Raw genomic sequence first — 24,352 nt, 5'->3', positions numbered from 1 at the left:
TCTTGCCTGCATGGCCTCTCAACAGAGCCACGTTTAGGATTACTAGCATTCAAGGGTCATCTAGAGACCGACAGTGTAACAAAAGACAGAACACCTGTTGTCAGAGTCTTCTTCTGGCTAGGACATATATTCACTGTATTCTGGACTTTAACTTCATCTTTCAAACAGAGCTCACACCCTGACTTTCAAGGTAAGAGACTGTAGTTATGACATGAAGCACATGGGACAGTACTTGATATACTTAATTTATTGGTGCTGAAGAAATAAGTATTTCGGTGATCACTGATATATCTAAAACCTGATTTCTAATTCTACAAATATTTTTCCTGAAAATATTTATAGAACTAGCAATGAAATGCTTTGTTAATTGAATATTTCTTTCAACTAAATCCATTAGTAAAAGGTCTCAAAAAGATTATTATGATTTAGCCGGGCGTGGTGGCGCACACTTGTAATCCCCGTGCTTAGGAGGCTGAGACAGGAGGATCACACAGGTTCGAAGCCAGCCTCGTCTATTTAGTGAGGCTCTCAGCAACTTAGTGAGACCCTGTTTCAAAATAAAACATAAAAAAAAAAAAAAATAGGGCTAGGAATATAGCCCGGAGGTAGAAAGCCTCTGGGTTCCACCTCCAGTACCACACACACACAAAAAAAAGATTATTATGATTTATATCTGGCAGGCTTCCTTTGATAAGAACCTTGATAGGTTCCTCAAAATAAAATAATTATTGTGAGGGGCTTTAAAAAATGAATACGCAAAAATCTCTGAGTGATGCAAGAGGTATAGCTCAGTTGTAGTGAACTTACATAGAATGCACAAGGCCCTGGGTTCTATCCCCAGAAACACAAAATAAAACAAAGCAAAACAAAAAGAGCAAAAAATATTCAAGATCCTGGTTAATAATAAAATCAACAGCTTCACAGAAATTTTTATGGAAATGGCTGATAGTACAACCTTATGTACCATCTATTTTAGCAATGATCCCAAGTTTGAAATAGCTAACCAGTCTCATCCAAGTCAATGAAAACAAGCATTTAACAAGAACTTAATTCTGTACTGATCACAATTTTAAACAATCTACATTACTGAATTAATCCTCATGAAACTCTAATGTGTAGATACTATTATGATCCCCATTTTACAGATGAATACACTGAAACATGAAGATATAAAGCCACTGCCCAGGGTCAGAAGCTGACTTGAAAAGATGGAATTTAAGCCCACTTAATTTGGCTTCAGAGTTTATGTATAATAAAATATTACTTTCATAGTCTATTTTGGAAAGTCCCTTCAATTATCTATATTAAAACAATCTTTTAAAATATTTGTTTTTCCCTCAATACATGCAATCAGCAATGTTTAAACACTAATAGGATAAAGATATTTAGTCTGAATTTTACCATATTATGTGAAATATATTTGCTATGTTATGTAACATGGACTGTTTTAAAACTTCTTAAATAATTATAGTCATTAAAAATTAGATTGGGCCGGGCGTGGTGGCGCACGCTTGTAATCCCCGCGTTTGGGAGGCAGAGACAGGAGGATCGCGCAGGTTCGAAGCCAGCCGCGTGCACTGGCTTAGGAGACCCTATTTCCAAATATAAAATGTAAAAATAGGTCTGGGAGTGTAGCCCGGAGGTAGAAGGGCTTCCAGGAACCCCAGTACTACCAAAAAAAAAAAAAAAAAAATTAGATTGGTGCCAGGCATGTTGGTGCACACTTGTAATCCCAGCATTTGGGAGGCTGAGACAAGTGGATTACGTTTTTGGCCAGCCTCAAGCTACTTAGTGGGGCCTTTGCAACTCAGTAAAATCCTGTTTCAAAATAAGAAATAAAAACTAGGGCTGAGGGTGTAGCTCAGAGGTAGACTGCCCCTGGGATCAATCCCCAGTATTGCAAAAAAAAAAAAAAAAAAAAAAAAAGTTAGTCTTAGTCAGGCATGGTGGCACACAGCTGTAATCCCAGTACTTGGGAGGCTGAGACAGGAGGATGAAAAGTCTGAGACCAGCCTTAGCAACTTAGCAAGACCCTATTTTAAAACAAAAAATTAAAGGGCTGGAGTGTAGCAAAAAGAATGTCCTGGATTCAATGCTCAGTACCACACACGCACACACACGTGCGAACACACACACACACACACACACACACACACACACACACACACTAATAGTAATAATAATAATTTAAAAACCAACTAGATTGGTCTTATGTATTAATAATATCTAATATACACTATTAAATGAAAAAGCCAGCTTGAGAGCATTATATACAGCATATTCCCAACTGTTTAAATTAAAAATCTGAACTACAATATATTCATAGAAAAATGTCTAGCAAGAAACTTACCAGGCTGTTATGAATGGTTTCCTTTGGGAAATCCATATAGAAGATTTTCACTTTTTTTTTACTTAATATATTTCAGCATTATTTAAATTTTTTGACATAAACATACTGATTTTGTCATTGAAAATATTTTTAAATGAATTTCATAACTAACCTCAATTTTCTTTCCCACATCTTCAGTTTTTGCAACAAATTTAAATAACAGTTTTCTTGTTTTACCAGGAACTAAGCACATCTTTCCTTGAGTCAAATTTTCTAAAACTTCGCTTGCTTTAGATGCTTCTTCTATTACACAAAACTGGTTGTATTCCTGAAAAAGAGGTTAGCAGGAGTAACAGTTTACAAATGTCAGCTGGGTTGCTAACACTAAAGGCTAAGCATTTGAGGCTCTGTTTAGTTTTAACTCCACTACCACTGAAGCATTATTAAGGGTTATTGATAAAAGAAAGTACTGTGATGCCAGTTTAGGCACTTGAAACACTCATTGCTGCCACAAGAAGAAATGATTCACTCCATAGCCCACCTTCCTTCCTTTCTTCCTTTCTTCCTTCCTTTCCTTTTTTTTTTTTTTTTTTTTTTTCGGTACTGGGGATGGAACCCAGAGGCATTCTACCTCTGAGCTACACCTTCAGCCCTATTTTTATTCTTTATTTTGAAACAGGGTCTCACTGAGTTGCAGAGGGCCTCACTAAGTAGCTGAGGCTGTCCGCGAACCACGATCCTCCTGTTTCAGTCTCCCAAGTGCTGGTATTACAAGTGTGCAGTACCACAACCAGCTTATTCTAACTTTTAAAACTACTTCAGCCAGGTGTGGTGGCTCGCCCTTGTAATCCCCGCACTTGGGAGGCGGAGACAGGAGGATCGTGCAGGTTCGAAGCCAGCCGCACTGGCTTAAGAGACGCTGTTTCCAAATTAAAAAAATATAAAATAGGTCTGGGAGTGTAACCCAGAGGTAGAAGGGCTTCCATCCCCAGTACCACCAAAAAACAAAACAAAACAAAAAACCAACTACTTCATATCTTATTTTAGCATTTTTATTAGTTTTTAATTGTGAAAGTAGTTGATATTTTATTTAAAAAAGTAAAAGAAAGAAACTTTAAAAAGTAAAAGAAAAAAGTAAGATAGTAAGGGAAAACTAAAGAGCCTTGTATTGACCCTCTAATTCCACACAGATTTAAACCACAGCAATCACTAGTACTATTAAGGGCTATGAGAAGCCAGTTGTAGTGGCACATGCCTGTAATCTCAGTACTTGGGAGGCAGAGACAGGAGGATTCCAGATTTGAAGACAACGTCAGCAACGTAGTGAGACTCTCGGCAACCTAAGGAGACCCTGCTTCAAAACAAAGGAAGGGGTTGATATTCTAGACGCTTTCAGGTTCAGAATGCTAAGAACACTGTAACTCTCAATAAATGCTTGTGGGTTAATGGCTTGATATACTTTCTGGAGACCAAAAGATAATTTTCTATTTCATGAACTCATGAATGAAAAGAGCTGAAATGTAATCAAATACTTGACTTTGTTATATCATACTTCAAAAATGTTCAAATGCAAGATAAATGGTAAGATCTCAATTCTGCAGGAAAAAAAATTGTTATATACGAAAGCACAGAAATGACTAGACTATTCAACAAGTTTAGAGCAGACCTCTAAGAGGACAGAGGATGGAATTGAAAGATCATACATCAATACATTTACATTTCACATCTATTGTATTTCAATTTTTAAACATTAAACATGAGCCAGGTGTGGTGGTGCACACTTATAATCCCAGCCTTTGGGAGGCTGAGACAGGAGGATTGGGGTTCGCGGACAGCCTCAGCTACTTAGTGAGGCCCTTTGTAGCTCAGTGAGACCCTGTTTTAAATAAAGAATAAAAAATAGGGCTGGGAGTATAGCTCAGAGGTAGAATGCCCCTGGGTTCCATCTCCAGTACCGCAAAAAATAATAATAATAAATAAATAAATGAGTAAACAAACAACAAACATATATTTGTCCTACAACCCAAAAATAACGTTAAATTTAAAAATTAAGCAAATAATTTTTAAAAGTAGATTATATTCATTCTGAATAAATCTTATTTGAAATTCAAGTTACACATTATAAAAATAGATAACAAAGTTCTTGGATTTCATAAGCATGAAGTGAAAAAACTCGAGTAGGGAAAATATAAAACTTAAATTCTAGTCTAAAAACATAAATATACTTATATTTATATTACATCATAGACCTTACTAAAGCTAATTTGTTACTGTGAAACCATTAGAACACAAAATTTACTAAGCTCATTTTATGTTAAGCTACAATAATATACATACACAGTAAAAGCAAATTAAAAAGTAGTATTACCTGATTATTAAAGATGACACAGAGCTTGGAAAACCTAATGGGGTGTGGACAATCAGCCTTTAGATAAATATCAAATTGAACAGGAACATCAACATGAAAACTTGGGGCATGAAACTTGGCTTTGCATTGTACTAGAAGTCAAACAAAAGAGCTGAGTTATACATTACTAGTTACTCAAGAACCATATACATTATTCTGTGAGCTTTATTTACTTTTTAGAGAAGTTACATCTTCATTCTTACTAACTTCTTACCTAAAGTATTCTTATGGGCTTCTGACTCAAGGCAGTTCAACACACATAAATATAACTCACTTTTTTAAAAAATGAACAAACATTAAATAAATATAGCTTCAAAGCTACCTTTAATTTAAAAAATACAGTTGCCCCTAAAATATCATTGGTAAGATTTCAAAGAGCAAAGAACCATTTGTGATTAACTTATTTCAAAAGACCTACAAAGATATTAAAGTACAGACCTTTTAAATAAATGCTTTTTCAAGTACCAGTTGAACTATACATGAACAAAGTATGTTTTAATCATAATAAAATATTTAATGTCATGATTATTTTTGTAAAACAAGAAAGAAAAAAATCAATTTATCCACAAACTAATTGTACTCTGAAAATTATTTCTTCTGTATTTATTATTCTGCATCTATTTATTTTATAGAGAGAAGGATGATTTCTGTGCAATAATAATGTAGATATTGACTACCTACCAAATGGCACAAAGTCCTGTACTCCTATTGTGAAAACATTGCTGCCAGCCAGAGAAACTCGGTCCGCCCACAGCTTCTGAGCAGTTTTCACAGCTAAGAGATCGCAGTCAGGCTCAGGATCAGGAATTTCATTCTAAACCAAACACAGAGTTAAACATTTGCTCAACTAGTTGAAAAAAATACAAATATATATATATACAGATAAACATAGATCTAAGTATATGTATCCCTGTAACATATATAGTGCAAAGAATTGCAACCTACCATTAAAACATTTATGAGGTTCTTTTCTATCCGAGATTTCTGGTCATCTTTCAGAGTTGAAGCTAAAGTCAAGAAGTAGTAAAATTAGAACTGTAGGATAGGCAAGTAAGTCCACTGCCCCACTTAATGATTCTAAAATAGTTTAAATACCTCTTCCAAGATGCCTATGCACAATGATTTACACATAATAAACGTACCACTGAATATTTGAGACTGAATCATTCTCCCAATTAGAAAGCTTGAGATGTTATAATTTTGTGCATTCAAATTTTACTAAAAAAAAAAAAAAAAATCAAATGACCTCTTCCCAGGAGTTCTAGAGAGTAAGTAATGTAATCCTTTAATTGGGCCATGAGGTAGGAGCACTTCAGAGCTGTGGTCAATATAGATGTGAGTAGAGTCCACCATCCTTCACTCCGATAATCACACATCACATAATCCAGCAACCTAAGAGACAACAAGATTGAGGCACACTGCAACAGTGCCACCAGAAGGGTGTGAAGCGTTTTGAGAGAAAACATAGAGTGCTTTTCTCAACTTACATATACACAGGAAAATCTACTGAGGTAGTTAAGCAGGTATTTTTCACATTTGGCTAGACTTGAAGTTTCCTAAAACTTTGAACAAGTCATGCCACCAGATGGCACTTGAAAACTATCACAGTAATGGGATTTAATAGATATAAACATGGAGAAAATAAACCCTTCAATACAAAGTCTATCCCAGTTTCACTGTAAGGTAAACAGAACACTTGTAAAAATGAAGAATGAGCAGGACTCACTTCAAAGCTTTGGTATAATCCTTTGCATAATAATATTCCTCTCCCATTTGAACCACTAAAAATGAAAAAACAATATTTATGTACAAAATTTAAAATTATTTATAGATATATGAAATTGTAGTATTCTATGAATACATACTTAGATGACTTTTCATTCTTGGACATTTATATTTCTTGAATTGTGCAACAGCATTGCTCAGAAGAGTTATTATTATTTCCTGTAAAAAAAGATAAATTGTGAAACATTTAAATACTTTCATATTGTCCTTGCATATTTTACATTGGCAAAAAAAAAAAAAGTAACTTACAGAGTGAACAACACTTCTCTCCTTCAGCTGAATGGCAAGGATTCCCACTTTCTCTTTCTCGGGATCAGAAAGATCAAAACCTGTGTAAGATAAGATGCAACCCATTTTAGAGAGCTCATTTAACATAAATCTTCACATGACTACTGTATGTGTACACTCCTTGATTCCTTTACTTTAATATAATGTATTAAAGATTCTTAAACATTCTAGAATTTTAAGGATTCTATGATACCACTTTATTAACATGGAAACTTCTTTGTGATCTTTGTTCCATTACTAAGCTTAGTGTTCTTTTACCTAATGGAACCATTATATCTACACAATTCTCTAGGGATTAAAATGTATAATTTCTTAACACTTAAAGTTTGACTGCCATAATTGTTGTTTGAATTAAATATGTATAAAACACAAAGAAGATGCAGATAAGTTGTTTTGTTTTAGGGTTTTTTTGTGGGTCTGGGGATGGAACCCAGGGGCATTTGACCTCTGAGCTACACCCCCTGTCCTATTTTTTATTCTTTATTTTGAGACAGCGTCTCACTAAGTTGCAGAGGGCCTCAGTAAGTACTGAGGCTGTCCGCGAACTGCCATCCTCCTGTTTCAGCCTCCAGAATGCTGGGATTACAAGCATGCGCCACCACGCCTGGCTCAGATAAGTTGTTTTTAAGGTGATACATGTTAATGCTGTTTTAAAAGGTCAAAGAAATCATTAAAGTTAACTGGAATCAAGATTCTTTTCCACAATGTTTACTCTGTCCTTTAAGACAATAAATGCCCAAATGTTTTAATCACATCCATATCTTTAATGAGAAAGCTTAAGACATAAGGATACAAACCATTTAAAAACGAAGAAACCGTAAATTTAAAAAAGGATTAAAAAGCATACGTTTTTAGTTTAACATAATTTCCCACTGGCTACATTAGGCATAAGAAATTATAAAGGTAACTATCTTTGCCTTTTAAAATTGAAAGAAAAGGGTATGAGGAAAAATTATTTACTTAGTATTCCTTGTCGCCATGGCCTTTGCCCATAAAAATCAAGAACGCCTGTTTGTGTTTCTAAGGGATCTGGATTGGGATACATTACAGAAGCCTGTAAATTAAAAACAAACCTACATAAGTTAACGTGACCCATCACAAATGGACCTATGTCCAGCCTTTGACTGACTAAAGAAGTTTTCACAAATATGAATATCAAACACACATCTAATATCACAGCTGTGAATATTTTAACATGAATTAAATTTTAACAAAACTAAAAATGCTTCATCTAATATTTAGAAGATTGTATAAAATTGAACAAATCAGATTGCAACAAACTATTTCATAGTAACTAACTACATTTTCTTATCTTTGCTATAATAAACAAGTATAAATACATTACAAATTATTTTTGGTACTTATTCCATATATTCTCTGTATAAACAAAAGCAATATTACTCTTTTTCTTCATTACTTCTGTATTTCTGATTGTATTAAGGGAGGGAGAATTTTTTTTTTGAACTGACATTTATATTTCTTTAATTTTTTTAAATAACTTTCCCCTCCAAAACCAAAATATAATACTGGTACATTGTTGAAAATCATCTAAATTACCAAAAGGAAAATAATTAAAATTTAAATTACAAGCTGGGCATGGTGGCGCACGCTTGTAATCCCTGCGCTTGGGAGGCTGAGACAGGAGGATCGCACAGGTTCAAAGTCAGCCTCAGCTACTTAGTGAGACCCTGTTTCCAAATAAAATATAAAAAGGTTTGGGAGTATAGCCCGGAGGTAGAAAGCCTCTGAGTTCCACACCCCCAGTACCACCAAAAAAAAAAAAAAATTTACTTAGCTGGGCGTGGTGGCACAAGCTTGTAATCCCCATGCTTGGAAGGCTGAGACAGGAGGATCCGCAGGTTCGAAGCCAGCCTCAACTGGCTTCAGAGACCCTGTTTCCAAATAAAATATAAAATAGGTCTGGGAGTGTAGCCCAGAGGTGGAAGGTCCTTGGGTTCCATAACCAGTACCACCAAAATAAATAAATAAATAGATAGATAAATAAATATTAAAAACTTACTACCACTTGTTAGCAAGTGTACATTATTCTTAGATTATTTTCAACATTTTTTCACTTAATATTATTCTGTACATTTCAGCACATCATTAGACAGTCTTCTACACACTTTTCACAACTGCTTAGTTTCATGTTATAACACATTCCCTATAGTTGTATTTCTATTTTATATTATAATTAGCAAATCTGAGAACTTTAAAAATAAATCTTGGTACTTAAAGGATTATTATTTGCCTTAATATTTCTGGAAATGAAATTCTGGATTAAAAGATATGAATAGTTTCAACATTCTTTAAATTCTTTTTTGACAAAAGTATTATTTTACATTCAATGAATATTTATTAATGTCAGTTTTCTTGTATCCTTGATACCTTGTTTAACCATTTTTTAAAATACTATGTTCAGTGCTGAGGATGTAGTTCAGTGGCAGATCACTTGACTAGCATACACAATTCCCTGGGTCGATCCTCAGCACTACAAAAATAGAGAAATAAAAAATAATACTGTGTTCGCTGGGTGTGGTGGCGCACGCTTGTAATCCCCGCACTTGGGAGGCGGAGACAAGGAGGATCGCACAGGTTTGAAGCCAGCCGTGCTGGCTTAAGAGACCCTGTTTCCGAATTTTAAAAAGTATAAAAAAATAGGTCTGGGAGTGCAGCCCAGTTGTAGAAGGGTTTCCAGGAACCCCAGTACCACCAAAAAATATATATATATACTGTGTTCAAATGATACCATGTCCAAGTTGAAAATATAATACATGTAATAAAGTTATAAATAACATATACAAATAGAGAAACTTTTGCTCAATTTACAGATAAAAATAGAGTACTTTGGCAAAAAAACGAGCAGTCATAATCCCTGAAACTGTAAGATAAAAATAATATATCCAAAGATTTGGACAAAAATATCAATATCCATTCTAGCTTCTTTCAAGAGAAGATTAGTAAATTCCCTAAATTCTTGGTAACACAGGAATGGGTAACTTACATCATGGTTACAGAGAGATTTTGCATGCTGTTTCCGCTCCTGAGCATAATAGGCTGCCTGCTGATAATAGAAACCAGGATTCTGAGTTTGAATAGCTGTTAACCCTAACTTAATAGCTTCATCAAATAAGTCTCCAAAGGCCTGGAATCTTAAAGAAAAAAAAAATCAAGAAATAAAAAATAATGAGAAGAAAAAGCAGTGTACTTACAGTGATTATCTATCTTGAAAACAATAATCTCATTATTAAAATGATGTTACTGATTAACAATATTTGGTATAATTTCTTGTAAATACTATGACACACTAACCTAAGGTTTACAGATAAATTCCATGTCATCTCTTCTGTCCTAATGAGTCTTTAAATATACCATCAAACTAGATCTTAACATAGTTCTCTACACTCAAATACATCCCAGTTTCTGGGAACAATTTCATTTTAGCAACTTTTTTTTAATGGTACTGGGGATGGAACCCAGGGGCCTTCTACCTCTGGGCTACACTCCCAGACCTATTTTATATTTTATTTGGAAACAGGGTCTCTTAAGCCAGCGAGGCTGGCTTCAAACCTGCGTGATCCTCCTGTCTCCGCCTCCCAATCACGGGGATTACAAGTGTGTGCCAGCATGCTCAGCCATTTTAGCAACTTTTAAATTGTACCAATCAATACATTTGATTACCAAAACCATACCTATGCTCTATCATTAAAAACCTACTTACTGAAAAAAAAAACTTCAGTTAAGAACCAAAGTCCATGATAATGACATTTTTCTAAATTCTACCTATTATTTAAAAAATATTCTAAAAGCACAATTTAAAACATACTGTTTAGACATCCATGCAGCATGCTCAAAAGACAACTCCGCACTTCCAATTTTTTTCTTACACAAGTCAATGTGTTTTCGGAACTGAGCAATAGCATCCAGTGGCGTGTTGTGTTGAAAACACAGCCTACAAATCTGCAAAATATAAAATGAACATCAAAATAAGAGGGGAAATAAAAGGCTCATGTGTGTGTTTGTGTGTGTATTTTTTCCCCCCCTGGTGCTGAGGGTTGAACCCAGGGGCATTCTACCACCAAGATACACCCCCAGCCCAATGAATGTGGAAAAATTAAAAGCAAACAAGCATCTCTTATTTGCCTATTGGGGGTTGGGAAGATCTCTCTCTACAGTTTATAATCTTAAAATGCTCAATGATCATAAAAGTTTCCTCTAGGATGGACAGATACATAGTTATTCAGATGTTTAGATATATCTTTTCTATAGTTATTCCATTAAACCAAGGAAGGCTTGCATAGTTCTAATTTGTTGCATCTTCTAAAATCCAATTAAATACGCAAATAGTAGTTTTCTCACTACTTAGACACCAAAAAACTTTCCCAATACTAAACTAGAGCCTATAAACTAAAAAATCCAACCATTACTATTAGGCTGCTAAGAACCAAGGCTATACAAAGGATATAAAAAAGGAGAGCACATTTAGTCAAATACCAACTTTTCAGAGCAAGAAACTAATTTTATTTTTTTAATTTGACAAACAATATTTAAAGACAAATTCTTTTCTTTGGAAGTAAAATATTACCTTGTAGTTTATGAATCCTGCCATAGTCTTAATTTCCAAAATATTTGTTTCATGGGCTCTCAATTCATGTACAAGATTATAGGCAATCCTATAATTCCTAATATAAACATAAGAATAGTGAGTTATGATAAAAATTAATTAAGAAAACAATTCCTAAGATTAAAATTATTACCAGTAACAGACACAATATTTACTCAACATTTCTTAGTACTTAATGGCTTAATACATATACACATCAATCTCCAGTATCCTGAAAAATGCTTATTTTTATGTGCATTGTTTGTCATTAATATCTGTCAATAGCATTTTAGTCTCACATCATAATGTAAATCATGTTAATAATGACATACATGCACACAGCATTTGGTACCCCCCCTCAGAAATCAGTCTTTTAATACAAGAATTCCACTGAATATACAAAGGAGAAACAGGAAGATGGGAAAATTTCTAATCTATTTCTTTAGATCATGAAATGTAAATAAGATCAGAAAGCTAATTTATGATCCTGAAATTTACTTCCAATTGTAAAATTAAAACTTTTAAAAGCTGGGTATGGTGGTACACACTTGTAATCCCAGCTCTTGGGAGGCTGAGACAGGAGGATCATACAGGTTACAGGAGGATCATACAGGTTCCAAGCCAACCTCAGCTACTGAGTGAGGCTCTCAGCAACTTTGTGAGACATTGTTTCCAAATAAAATGTAAAATAGGTCTGGAAGTATAGCCTGGAGGTAGAAAAGCCCCTGGGTTCCACCCTAGTACCACACACACACACACACACACAAAAAAAAAAAAAAAAAACTTAAAAATATCCTCAAATATTATATTTCATTCATCTCTGGACAAAGTAAATATTACATACCTAAATCTAACCAACATAAATACTTTAATTAAAGTTTAGCTAAGATTCAAAAGTTATAATTAATATGTTGCCATTAGCATAAAGATAAGAGAAATTTAGTAGAAAACTGTTAGAAACTTACTTCAGAGCATTTTGTGTATCTTGTTTCATCTCACTGAAGAAGGCTATTTTGAACTGATGTCTAACAAATAAAAGCTAAAATAAAGCACGAAAAAAGCACTGTCAAATACATATTTTACATGTAAAATTATAATATTTTATAAGACATTAAATTATGAAGAAAATATTCTAAATTAAAATTGAATAATTATTTCAACAAACATAAATTTAGTTTTTAAAAAGGCTCTAAAAATCTAGCCTTAAGATATTTTAAGGACTAATTTCTAAGTCTTTGATCCATCTCTAGTTGATTCCTGTGCATGGTGAGAGGTACGGAGTTAGTTACATCTTTGGATAGCCAGTTCTCCCAGCACCATTTGTTGAAAAGGCTGTCTTTTCTCCAGTGTATGAGTTTGGCCCCTTTGTCAAAGATTTATTGACTATAGGATCAAAGAGTTAGAAATTAGACCAGGACTGTGAAATTATTAGAGGATGGCAGAGGTTCAACACTCCAACATATAGGCACAGTCGGTAACTTTCTCAACAAGACTTTCAAAGCACAGGAAATTAAAGCAAGAATTAACAAGTGGGATGGCATCAAACTATAAAAAGTTTCTTCTCATCAAAGGAAACCACCAAGAACCTAATGAAGAAGCCTACAGAATGGGAGAAGATATTTACCAGCCACCACTCTGATAGAGGGCTAATATCCAGAATATACAAAGAACTCAAAAGACTCTACACTAACAAAACACATAACTCAATCAAGATATGGGCAACTGAACTGAATAGACACTTCAGAAAAGAAGAGATACAAATGGCCAATAGATACATGAAAAGATGTTCTACATCATTAGCCATCAGGGAGATGCAAATAAAAACTACGCTAATATTCCATCTAACCCCAAGCAGAGTGGCAAACATAAAGAAATCAAATAACAACAAATGCTGGTGAGGATGTGAGGAAAGAAGAACTCTTTTACACTGTTGGTGGGAGTGCAAACTAGTTCAGCCGCTATGGAGATCAGTGTGGAGATTTCTTAGAAAACTGGGACTAGATCCACCATATATATGATCCAGCTCTACCACTCCTGAGTATTTGTCCGAAGGGGTTGAAATCAGAGACCTGCAGTAACATATGCATACCCATGTTCATAGCAGCACAATTCATACTAGCCAAAATATGGAACCAACCCAGGTCTCTATCAACAGATGAATGGATTGCAAATTACGGGAAATACACACAATAGAATTCTATTCAGCTATAAAGAAGAACAAAATCATGCCATTCAAAGAAGATGGAAAGATCTGGAGAACATTATGTTAAGTGAGATCAGCCAAGCACAGAAAGAGAAGGGACATATGCTTTCTCTAATATGCCCAAATTAGGAAGCATTGGGAATACCAAAAGGACTCCAGGTAATGGAGGGGAAATCTCAGCAAAGCTAGAATGAAAGGAGAGGAGAGGAAGAAGGCTGAGGTTGATTAATGGAGGAGCTACATCCGAATATGTGTAAAAGTATAAATATTGCATGGTTAACCTGAACACTTATTGTTAGGAGGGGGAAAGAGGAACAGGGTAGGGGGAGAAGGCACCAAGCACAGTCTAAATTATACCATTTTCAATATGTTACACATATAAATAAAAATTTTAAAAAAGAACTTTTAAGGATAAAGAATTTAAGACAAATTTTATGGGCAAAAAGTTTTATTTAAAAACAAATTTGTTTTAAAAGTTAAAAAAAACTTTATTAGTCCTAAAGTCATTGAAAATATCAAAATACTAAAAACATGTAATAATCATTTCAAAAAATCAATAATAAATAATCTTCTCCAAATGCTTGTATTATTTTAAAAATGTACCTGGTGTGTTGTTTTATTCAAAAATTCTTTATGAGATTTTACTCTTCTTAACTCAGTATAGTAATAAGTCTGTGCATGTTCATAAAAGGCATTTTCTAATCTGTTGAAAAAAAACATTTACATATTAAATTTTTTTCACTACTGGGGATGGAACCCAGGGGCATTCTACCTCTGAGCTACAACCCAGCCCTATTTTTTATTCTTTATTTTAAAACAGGGTCTCATTGAGTTGCAAAGGGTCTCACTAGGTATCTGAGGCTATCCTCAAACTGTGATCCTCCTGTCTCAGCCTCCCAAATGCTGGGATTACAGGCATTCACCATCACACCTGGCTAGTTATTTTAAACCAAATTCTCAAGAATCCTATTTGTGAGATCTGAAAATAAAATCCTGATAAAGATGTCTCTTTGATCTCATGATTATGATAAAAAGTGAAGTAAAGTATAACCTGAATTTCTAGACAAAAAGTCCAAGGTTAAGACTTCCCCAAAGCCATTTAATATTTATAACTGATAAAAATAAACCTCTTCTGCCGGGCGTGGTGGTGCACGCTTGTAATCCCTGCACTTGGGAGGCAGAGACAGGAGGATCACACAGGTCCAAAGCTAGCTGCGCTGGCTTAAGAGGCCGTTTCCAAATTTTAAAAAGTATAAAATAGGTTTGGGAGTGTAGCCTGGAGGTAGAAGGGTATCCAGGAACCCCAGTACCACCAAAAATTAAAAAAATAAATTAATTAATTAAAAAAATAAACTTCTTCTAATTTATATAATTAGGTGACTTATAAGATTATTTTCAGCCCTAGTATTTTATAACTTTATAAAAAGTCAAAAAATTTTTCAATATTCAATTCGATTTTAGTAATTTTTGTGATTTTAATATTTATAGTTTAAAAGGATAAGAAAACTAATGGGAAAGAACTAAAAATGATAACTAACAAATGAGGTGAAAATAACATTTGTGTAATTTGAATCTTGTTGTGTTTTATGATTACGTAGAAAGAACAACCAAGCCTGATCCAGGCTCTAGAAACAACTTAAACTTTCTCTAGAGAACAGAAGCACCATCAGGACTAACTGCTCAGGGCCTTAAAGAAAGCCTAGTTCATAGTAAGATAAAAGATAAGCGTTAAGTGTTTCCTCATCAGGATAAAAAAGAATTTTAAACCTATAATCAAAGGGCTTAAACATATCTAAAGAAAATAAGTCAAAATTTTTAAAAGTCATATGCATTTTAGCTGGACTTTCTGGGCTAAATTTTTATTTTCAAAATTATAGTTTGGAAATGTTAACACATGAAAATAATTAAAGATTCTAACCCTGAGTCAAATTATGTTTAATGAAATACAGTAACTTGTCTGTGAAAGTGGGAATAAGGAACTGACATTTGGAATGTCTAATTTTATGGCAGCTAGAAATATGTATGTAGGTTATACTATATGATTAAAACAAAAACCAAAAAGTTATTTTAAATAAAAAATTAATATTATTAGAGTATCTCAGCAAATACCAAATAGATGCTTATTTTCATTTTCAAGCTGACTGTGTATTCAGAGATAAAACATACTTTAAATAGTTACCGAGACCGGAGAGCCAGTCAGCCTGGTTAGTCTTATTTCCTTTAAACCCCTTTTAAATGTAGCAGATCAAATGGTTATACAAATATGCCTGGATATGGAATAAGTATTATAAATTTTTCACTTTTTAATTCATACCTCTGTATTACTTAGGATCTTTTTCAGAAAAAATATATTAGCAGTTTTAAAAAGACAAATAAAAGTAAATCTGTCAAGAAAGGAATTGGTGAATTTCAATAAGTACTAAAATTTACATTTTAAAGTAATATTAAACAATTAGGAATACTATTTTGGAGAAACACAATGAACTTCTTTGTTCTAAAATAGAAAATCCAACTAATTCAGATTTTTGTGTGGGGGGCAGTACTAGGAATTGAACCCAAAGGCATTTTACCTCTGAGCTATGCCCCAGCTCTATTTTCAGTATTTTCAAGTTTGCAAATGATGATGACAGCAAGTACTTATATGTATCACACATTTAATTACTAATTAAGCCAATCTCAGGAGAAAAGAATCATGGTAAGATTTCCAAATGGCCATTTTCACCCTGTTCTCTTTACAACACACTTTGCTCTAAAAATAGAATCTGCTTTTTATTCATTATTAAAATGTCATCTTTGTTTTCAAAAGCAGAGTATGTGTAGAGTTTTTATAAAAACATTTGCTAGTTAGCATAACACTGATAGCCTATTATCCTAAGAGGAAGAGCCTGATAATTTGGAACACATATTTTCATAAAATAAAAAAGCTTAACTTATCATTAAGTTTGACAACTCTCCCAAAAATTTTGCCTTCAAGTGGTTGATGAACCTCTGCAATACAAAGGATTTTTGTGATCATTCTCCAAGTATTTATAAAAGTTTTATAAGCATCTAAGACTTTAACACATTTTTTAAACAATCAAATCACTGACATCCTATAACATGTATGCTTAGAACATAAAATTAACTCTGCAAGCACATGATTAAGTTAGGCCATCATCAGAAATTCTGTACCTCCCTCTGAGAGCAATGAATATTAAAGTTTCCTGACAGTTTTCTCTTAAAATATAAATATGAAGAAAAGTCTAGTGTCTTTCCTCATCTCCAGTGGACTCTCATGTACTCCCGGTGCTCAGATCCATATGTTGGAGGTCATGGACTCAGAGCACATGCTTTTTATATCAATCATTTGGACACTCCACTGCTTATTTAAATGTTTCCTTGGCAGATGTGGTTGTGCAAGTTTGTAATCCCAGGACTTGGGAGGCAGAGAGGAGGATTACAGGTTTACAGTCAGCCTCGGCAATTTAGTGAGGCCCTCTGCAACTTAGTAAGTCTCCATTTCAAAACGAAAAATAAAATAAGGCTGAGAGTATAGGTCAGAGGTAGAATGCCCCTAGGTTCAATTACTAGCACAATAAATAAAATACATACATATATACATAAATATATAAATGCATGTTTCCTTATTCCCCAACAAGACCAAAAAGGAAAAAAGCAGAAACTACTGATTCCCTTATATCCGAGATCACACTAAATTGAAAGCTGAGGAGGACAGGGCTGCTAGTGGTTAGGAAAAGGTTGCTCAACTCAACACTACTGTTACTGTGGACAAGGTGATTCTCTGTTGTGCAGGACTGTCCTGTGCATTATAGGATGTATAGCAGCATCCCTGGCCCTGAAGGCTGACATATCAGCCTCCTTCGCCATCACAATCATAAATGTCCAAATGTTCCCTTGAAGATGAAAGAGCCCTAGTTAAGAATTATTGGGTGAGGTTGGGGACGTAGTTCAGTGGTAGTGTACTTGTCTAGCATGGGTAAGGCTCTGGGTTCAATCTACTGCCCTATAAAAAACAAATACAAGAATCACTGGGTTAAAAGAACTATGGCTTTCTCAGGAAGGCTATGTGTGAAATCAAAAACTGATTAAGACAGAGCCCAAAAACAAGGAGCTAGAAGGTAGAACTAGAAGGCAGAGCTAGTATAAAAATAAACTGATAAACAGCACTGTGAACAAAGAAGTACTGAAGTACTAAGTGCAAGGAAGAACTGCCAAAGCCTCATGGCTAAAGGCCGACTATAAGGCTAGGGTGAGCCTCAATGGGAAGAATACTTTGTATGGACTGCCAGTTATTTGTACATTGCCCCTCTCTTCTCCTATGCCAATACATTTGTATCAAACACCGAAATTCACCATTCTTTCCCTCTGCTTTCTTTGCAATCATCTCAATGTTACATTAGTCTGACTGTCATATCAATTCTACTGTTTACTGCTTCCAACATGGAGACTTTGCTAACTGCATTTACTTTTGGTTTTTTGCTTGTTTGTTTGTTTTTGGTGGTTCTGGGGATTGAACCCAGGGGCATTCTACCTCGGAGCTACACTCCATCCCGATTTTTTATTCTTGATTTTGAAAGAGGGTCTCACTAAGTTGTGGAAGGCATCACTCAGTAGCTGAACCTGGCAATGAACCTGAGATCCTTCTGTCTCAACCTCCCAAATACTGGGATTACAAGCATGCACCACCACCTTGGCTTGCTAACTACATTTAAATGTTGCTGCAGTTTATCTTTTTACTTGATTCTGTTGCTTTTATATGCTTCTTCTAAGTTTATACTTTCTTAGAAGCTATGTTATTTATACCAATAAGAATACCAGACAATAACCTCTAGCAGATAATTTTCAGAAATTTGCTTCCAAAAATGAAAACAATTCAACAAAATAATCAAAGATAAAATAAACTGGCTTGAGTTTAAGAATACTTTTACAGAATGAAAAACCATTTTATAGTCAAAACTCAGTAAAAATATTCCTGTCTAAATATATCCTAACAAAAAAGTAATACTGTAAAATTTCTTTGCAACAATTTTTAAATAAATTTGTATCCATAGGTAATTTACTGTGTGTGGGGGAGGGGAGAATAAAGCAGATTGAATCCAGGGGCATTCTACTTCTGAACTATATCCCCAGCCCTGTTTTTTTTTTTTTTTTTATTTTTAAGTTTGAAATGGGATCTTACTGGGTTGGTGAGGGTCTATTTATATGAACCTTTTTTCTTAGATGGGGTCTATGTTGCCCAGGTTGGCTTAGAAATTGTGAGCTCTAAGGATCCTCCCACTTCGGCCTCTAGAATAGCTGGAACTATAAGCACTTACCACTTCATCCAACTAAACAATTTCTTAAAAACAAAGTTTACCTAGATGTACACATGGAAAGGTGTCAACAAGGTAATGCTAAATGGAAGATCATTAAGTAGTCTATCACATTTATTTTTGTCTGTTTGTGTGTGTATATGTGTGTTATAAATATATACAGAGACAGATTTGTTCTGCTGCACAAGATATTTTTTGGAAGAAAACTTAAGGAGTTGTTGATAGTGGTTACCTCAGAGAATTAAGAGAGTTAAAAAGTTGACAAAAAAGGATTTTAATTTTATTCCATATCCATCTAAATTTTTTAGCACATTTTATTTTATTAAAAATAAATGGATTTAAGCTGGGCGTGGTGGCACACGCTTGTAATCCCCGCACTTGGAAGGCTGAGACAGGAGGATTATGAAGGTTCGAAGCCAGCCTCAGCTACTTAGTGAGGCTCTTAGCAACTTAGTGAGACCCTATTTCCAAATAAAATATAAAAAATAGGTCTGGGAGTATAGCCCGAAGGTAGAAAGCCTCTGAGTTCCATTCCCAGTACCACCAAAAAAAAAATAATAAAATAAAAAAATAAATGGATTTAGCCAGGTGTGGTGGTGTACACTTGTAATCCCAACAATAAAGTTGTAGATTTCAGCTACAACTTTAATTTCTAAGAAACAATACAAAAAAAAAAAAAAAAAAGACTGTTACCTTATAATGTAGCCCACAAGGTGGTCGGTGTGGGGTAGCACAAATAAAGACTTTCCCGAGAGCTCACACGCATTGCACAGAGCTGCGGCCCTTTCAGAAGCAATGACGTCCTCCCCTGTTGACAAGCCACAGGAAGACAGAGGTAAGTAGAGGAGATTGAGTATTTTTCTCTATGAATATTTCCCCAACCCAGGATTATGTGCCATTCATAAGAAGTTCTCTGAAACAGTGGCAAGAGGTAAATAGTTATTTGATACAACAGCAACAGAAACTACCTCTTGAATGCTAGGAAATTTATATGCATTCATCTCATTCAGTATGCACACCACCCATTTTTAAAATGAGGAAACTAAGGTTTATAGAGAGTAAATAAATTAATATTTACAATAATTATTTTTGAGTTTTTATAACAAACATTTGTTCATGCATTATTGGAAATTTTTAAAGTTAACACAACCTCAGCCAAAAATGCATAAAATATTTAAACATTAATAAACTCCTGGCAATAAGAACCGGAGGTATAAAGCAATTAATTAGCTAGCCCTTTAATACCTGGGGGCAAAGGAGTTTTCTTCTGAATCAGAACTACTGCAACTTTTGTGTTTCTTCCTTGTAAACTTTGCCTGCAATAAAAAATGACAAATTAAATAATTAAATTATTTTAACTAAATGTATTGAAGGCTTCACACAAAATATCTCTCTGATAACTCATTTGAAAATAAATTTCAACTAAAAGATCAAGGTCACAGTAAATCTTTGCCTGCACGTAAAAATATCTATACGCCATGATAAATGCAATTTTAAAAGTATCATCTTATACCAAACTTCTAATACTTAAAAAAATCTCCTTATAGCCAGGCGTGGTGGCGCACGCTTGTAATCCTTGTGCTTGGGAGGCTGAGACAAGAGGATCGCGCAGGTTCGAAGTCAGCCTCAGCTGGTTTAAGAGACCCTGTTTCCAAATAAAATATAAAATAGGTCTGGGAGTGTAGCCCAGAGATAGAAGGACCCTGGGTTCCATCCCCAGTACCACCAAAAAAAAAAAAAAAAAAAAAAATCTGTTTATGACACTCTATTAGTCATCAAAAAGAATTATCTTAAGACTGAATAATGATAAAGAAATTTTGTCTTATAGAACTAAATTGTAAATTATGCTGTTTCCAAAAAAGATCATAAACGCAAGAGGAAAAAAAAAAACCACTGGAAATTCAAAACAATTTTTCTTCTAAATTTCTCCACGTACCCTAGCATTATATACAGTTAATTCCTGTACTACTTATGAGAAACTGAACAAGTTTCACTAGAGGTCAACATCCCCAAAGTGACCACTGCAATCTAATCAGTATTGAGTTGATTTCAATAAAAGTTAGTAAACAACAGGTATTTGCACCTGATAAACAGAACAGATCATACCTGACGATCTCCACTCTGGTAGCACACTCAGACTGCTTTTCTTTCCACTGAGGTTCATCCCAGTCCAGTTCATAGAACACAACTACCAGGGCTGGCACCAGATTCAGATGCTTATTCATCCACCCAGTCTTTAAGATTCCTTTAGGAATATACCATTCATAAGACGTTCTCTGAAACAGTAGCAAAAGGTAAACAGTTATTTGATACAACAGCAACAGAAACTGCCTGCCAGTGTCAGGCAACTTATATGCATTCATCTCATTCAGTATGCACACCACCCATTTTTAAAATGAGGAAACTAAGGCTTAAAGAGAGTAAATAAGAGCTACAAATGTTGGAAGTACAATCTTGAGCCTGGAAACATTACACATTCCATTTAAGGAAAAATGATCAGAGCCAAAGAGCTCCTAGTGATGTCTAGGATCTCAAATACCCTGTAAAAAAGTATACTGCCCTTCCCAGGTAATGTGTACTTCCATTCTTCACCGGGCCAGTGCCTGTTATTGTAAAAGCTGCTCAAATACAATACTGTATGAAAACCAATATGGCTTTACTTGTTTCAAAAGCACATTGCCAAGATAGCAATTCACCTTACTATGGATGAAGTAAAAGCTAAAAGACAATTTTTAAATATAGAAATGAAGCAGCAGTTACTTGGGTGGTAGAAATAAATGCCATGCAATAGGAAGAGGACGTGACAGATTTGAGAGTCGGACCCTGAAGAAGCCAGCTGAAGTCTCGTATCACTTCCAGTCACCTGCACTGACTCAGACTACTCTTACTTATGTTGTCCCAATGTTTACTTCAAATAAGGAAAGACAAGGACAATACAAATTAAGCTGGAGATTCAGGAAAGAATTGGGCGTAGAAATGAAAAGCATCCTTAATTGGAGAATCAAGGGAGGAACAAAGGACAATTAACTGTGCTGGGCTCTCCTTTGACATAAACACCATATTTAAAAAACAAAAACAAACAGGTGTGACACACACTTGTGATTCTAGTACTTGGGAGGCTGAGACAGGATAACAGGTTCCAACAAGCCTCAAGCTATTTAGTGAGGCCCTATGCAACTTAGTGAGACCATCTTAAAATAAAGAATAAAAAATAGGACCGGGGGTGTAGCTCGGAGGTAGAATGCCCCTGGGTTCCATCCTCAGTTCTGCAAATTAATTAATTAATTAATTAATAAATAAAAAGCAAAAACAAAACAAAAAATGTATAAAGACCAGGACAGGTCTAAGGGTGCTATCACTTACATAATTAACAACTAAGAACTTTTAGTGAGCTCACAGTTTCTAGGGATGGATAAATGAAACCAAGTCACCAGTTGTGTAGTTCTTAACATTATAAGCAAAATAACCAGCTGACTTGGGTCCTACTCTACCAGAGGTTTGTTTTTCTGGGGTTTTTCTGTTTGGTTTAGCTGGTTGGTTTTACCACTGAGGATTGAACCAGAGGCATTTCACCTTTAGTCTACATGGCCAACCTTTTTTTAAAATTTTTTAAAAGTGTCTAGATAAGTTTTGTAGGCTAGTCTTGAACCAAACCCTCCAGTCTCAGCATCCCAAGCACCAAGATTACAGGTGTGCACCACCATGCCCAATTCCCTCCCAGAGTGATGATGATATATGGTCTAGAGGTCACTCTGTCAGAAACACAGCTCCAGGGCAAAATAAAAACAAAACTCATATATGTACATATGTACACACACACCCCAAAAAGAAAATATCAGGGGATTTAATATAACTACAAATCAATCAATATAAAAAAATTGCTTAAAAAGTAAGATCCAGCCGGGCATGGTGGCGCACACTTGTAATCCCAGCATTTGGGAGGCTGAAACTGGAGGAACGTAGCTCGCGGACAGCCTCAGCTACTTAGTGAGCCCTGTTTCAAAATAAAGAATAAAAAATAGGGCAGGGGGTGTAGCTCAGAGGTCAAATGCCTCTGGATTCCATCCCCAGACCCCCCCCACACACACAAAAAAAAAAAACACAAAAAAAAGCAAGATCCACATTTAATACATATTAACTGCTATTATTACTCTAATTATTATTTTTCTAAAGCGCACTGGAATCTCAAATCGCCTTCAAAGTCAGATTTGAACTTAATGCTTTTACTAATTACACACTGAGTAAACTTTTATTTTATGTATAACTCCCCAAGGACAGGGAATGTGTCTTATTTATATTTATATCAATAGTTTGCTGCATGATTCCAATTATCTAACACAAAGTTCAAAAAATATGTGTGAAATTGAACCAAACTACAAAGACCATAGATTCTATAATGATATTGATAATAATGAATGAGAAATGTAAGATCTTCCTTTTAAGAAGACTTTGTTAAAATAGTAGAGACATGGGGTTCTTTTTCTACAAATAAAAAAAAAACGAAAACATGCCAGGCATGATAGCGCACGCTTGTAATCCCCGCGCTTGGAAGGCAGAGACAGGAAGATCAAGCAGGTTTGAAGCCAGCCGCGCTGGCTTAATAGACCCTGTTTCCAAATAAAAAGTATAAAATAGGTCTGGGAGTGTAGCCCGGAGGTAGAAGGGCTTCCAAGAATCTCAGTGCCACCAAAAAAAAACAACAACAACAACAAAAAAAAAAACAGGATTTAAAACTTTTAAAGTAACTATTCCTCAGAGGTTTAAAAACAACTTATTAAATATGTTTATAGTATAGTACATGAAAACTCCTAAGATTTTCTTTATGCACCATGGTTAACACTGCCATGATAAACTCAGAGGCTTTTCTAGCATACATAATGGGAACTAAAAAGATATACATAAATAGAGAAAGAGAGAATATGTTATATCCTAATGTCATTACCTTGGGTCTACATTTGGGATATTCATGGTCACCTGGTAGCACCTTGAAAGAAATTGGTACCCTATCAGCTCTTCGATTGGCACAGAAAGCATCCCACACAGCTCGGTGGACAGCATTATAAACTACATCTAGGCCAGTGAGTGTAACAAAAGCCATAGGCCGACAGCACAATTCCACAGGAAAGTCCCACTGTGTGGGGCTCATGTTGAAGGTGTCACAAAAAACCTGAAACACAAATGTTAATACATTCATAATTAGCTTTTAAAAACCAACATCCATATATAGAAATATCCACCATTAAAAGCAAAAGGCTTTTAGTGTCTACAAACCATCAAGCAAATACAAAAGAAAGCAAAAAGGAAAACCTTCATTCCTAAGTCAGACCTATTAAATTAGCTATATTAAAATAACTTCACATTTTAAAAAAGTTACAATCAATAATCTCTTAAAATCCACACTAAACTTTGGGTAGTAAGGTAATCA

At 34.7% G+C, this 24,352-nt stretch overlaps 1 protein-coding gene across 1 annotated transcript in view; it reads right to left on the bottom strand.

Moving 5' to 3' along the window:
• Window positions 1-24,073, bottom strand: part of TRAPPC11 (trafficking protein particle complex subunit 11) — a gene marked incomplete at both ends in the record, with an annotated part of 51,315 nt that extends 27,242 nt beyond the window's left edge. The window contains 18 exons of the mRNA XM_080710797.1: window positions 2,502-2,657; window positions 4,698-4,828; window positions 5,418-5,550; window positions 5,682-5,743; window positions 5,983-6,128; window positions 6,463-6,517; window positions 6,602-6,680; window positions 6,771-6,850; window positions 7,770-7,863; window positions 9,814-9,961; window positions 10,636-10,769; window positions 11,395-11,491; window positions 12,378-12,451; window positions 14,219-14,318; window positions 19,621-19,735; window positions 20,173-20,243; window positions 21,034-21,203; window positions 23,870-24,073. Of these exons, the coding sequence (XP_080566923.1) occupies window positions 2,502-2,657; window positions 4,698-4,828; window positions 5,418-5,550; window positions 5,682-5,743; window positions 5,983-6,128; window positions 6,463-6,517; window positions 6,602-6,680; window positions 6,771-6,850; window positions 7,770-7,863; window positions 9,814-9,961; window positions 10,636-10,769; window positions 11,395-11,491; window positions 12,378-12,451; window positions 14,219-14,318; window positions 19,621-19,735; window positions 20,173-20,243; window positions 21,034-21,203; window positions 23,870-24,073 (2,049 nt within the window). The remainder of the gene's footprint in view (window positions 1-2,501; window positions 2,658-4,697; window positions 4,829-5,417; window positions 5,551-5,681; window positions 5,744-5,982; window positions 6,129-6,462; window positions 6,518-6,601; window positions 6,681-6,770; window positions 6,851-7,769; window positions 7,864-9,813; window positions 9,962-10,635; window positions 10,770-11,394; window positions 11,492-12,377; window positions 12,452-14,218; window positions 14,319-19,620; window positions 19,736-20,172; window positions 20,244-21,033; window positions 21,204-23,869) is intronic.
• Window positions 24,074-24,352: the final 279 nt, after the last annotated feature.

Source organism: Muscardinus avellanarius, assembly GCF_963383645.1.
Source record: "Muscardinus avellanarius genome assembly, chromosome: 14".
NCBI classification, from domain to species: Eukaryota; Metazoa; Chordata; class Mammalia; order Rodentia; family Gliridae; genus Muscardinus; species Muscardinus avellanarius.
This window is presented reverse-complemented; position numbering and strand designations above follow the sequence as displayed.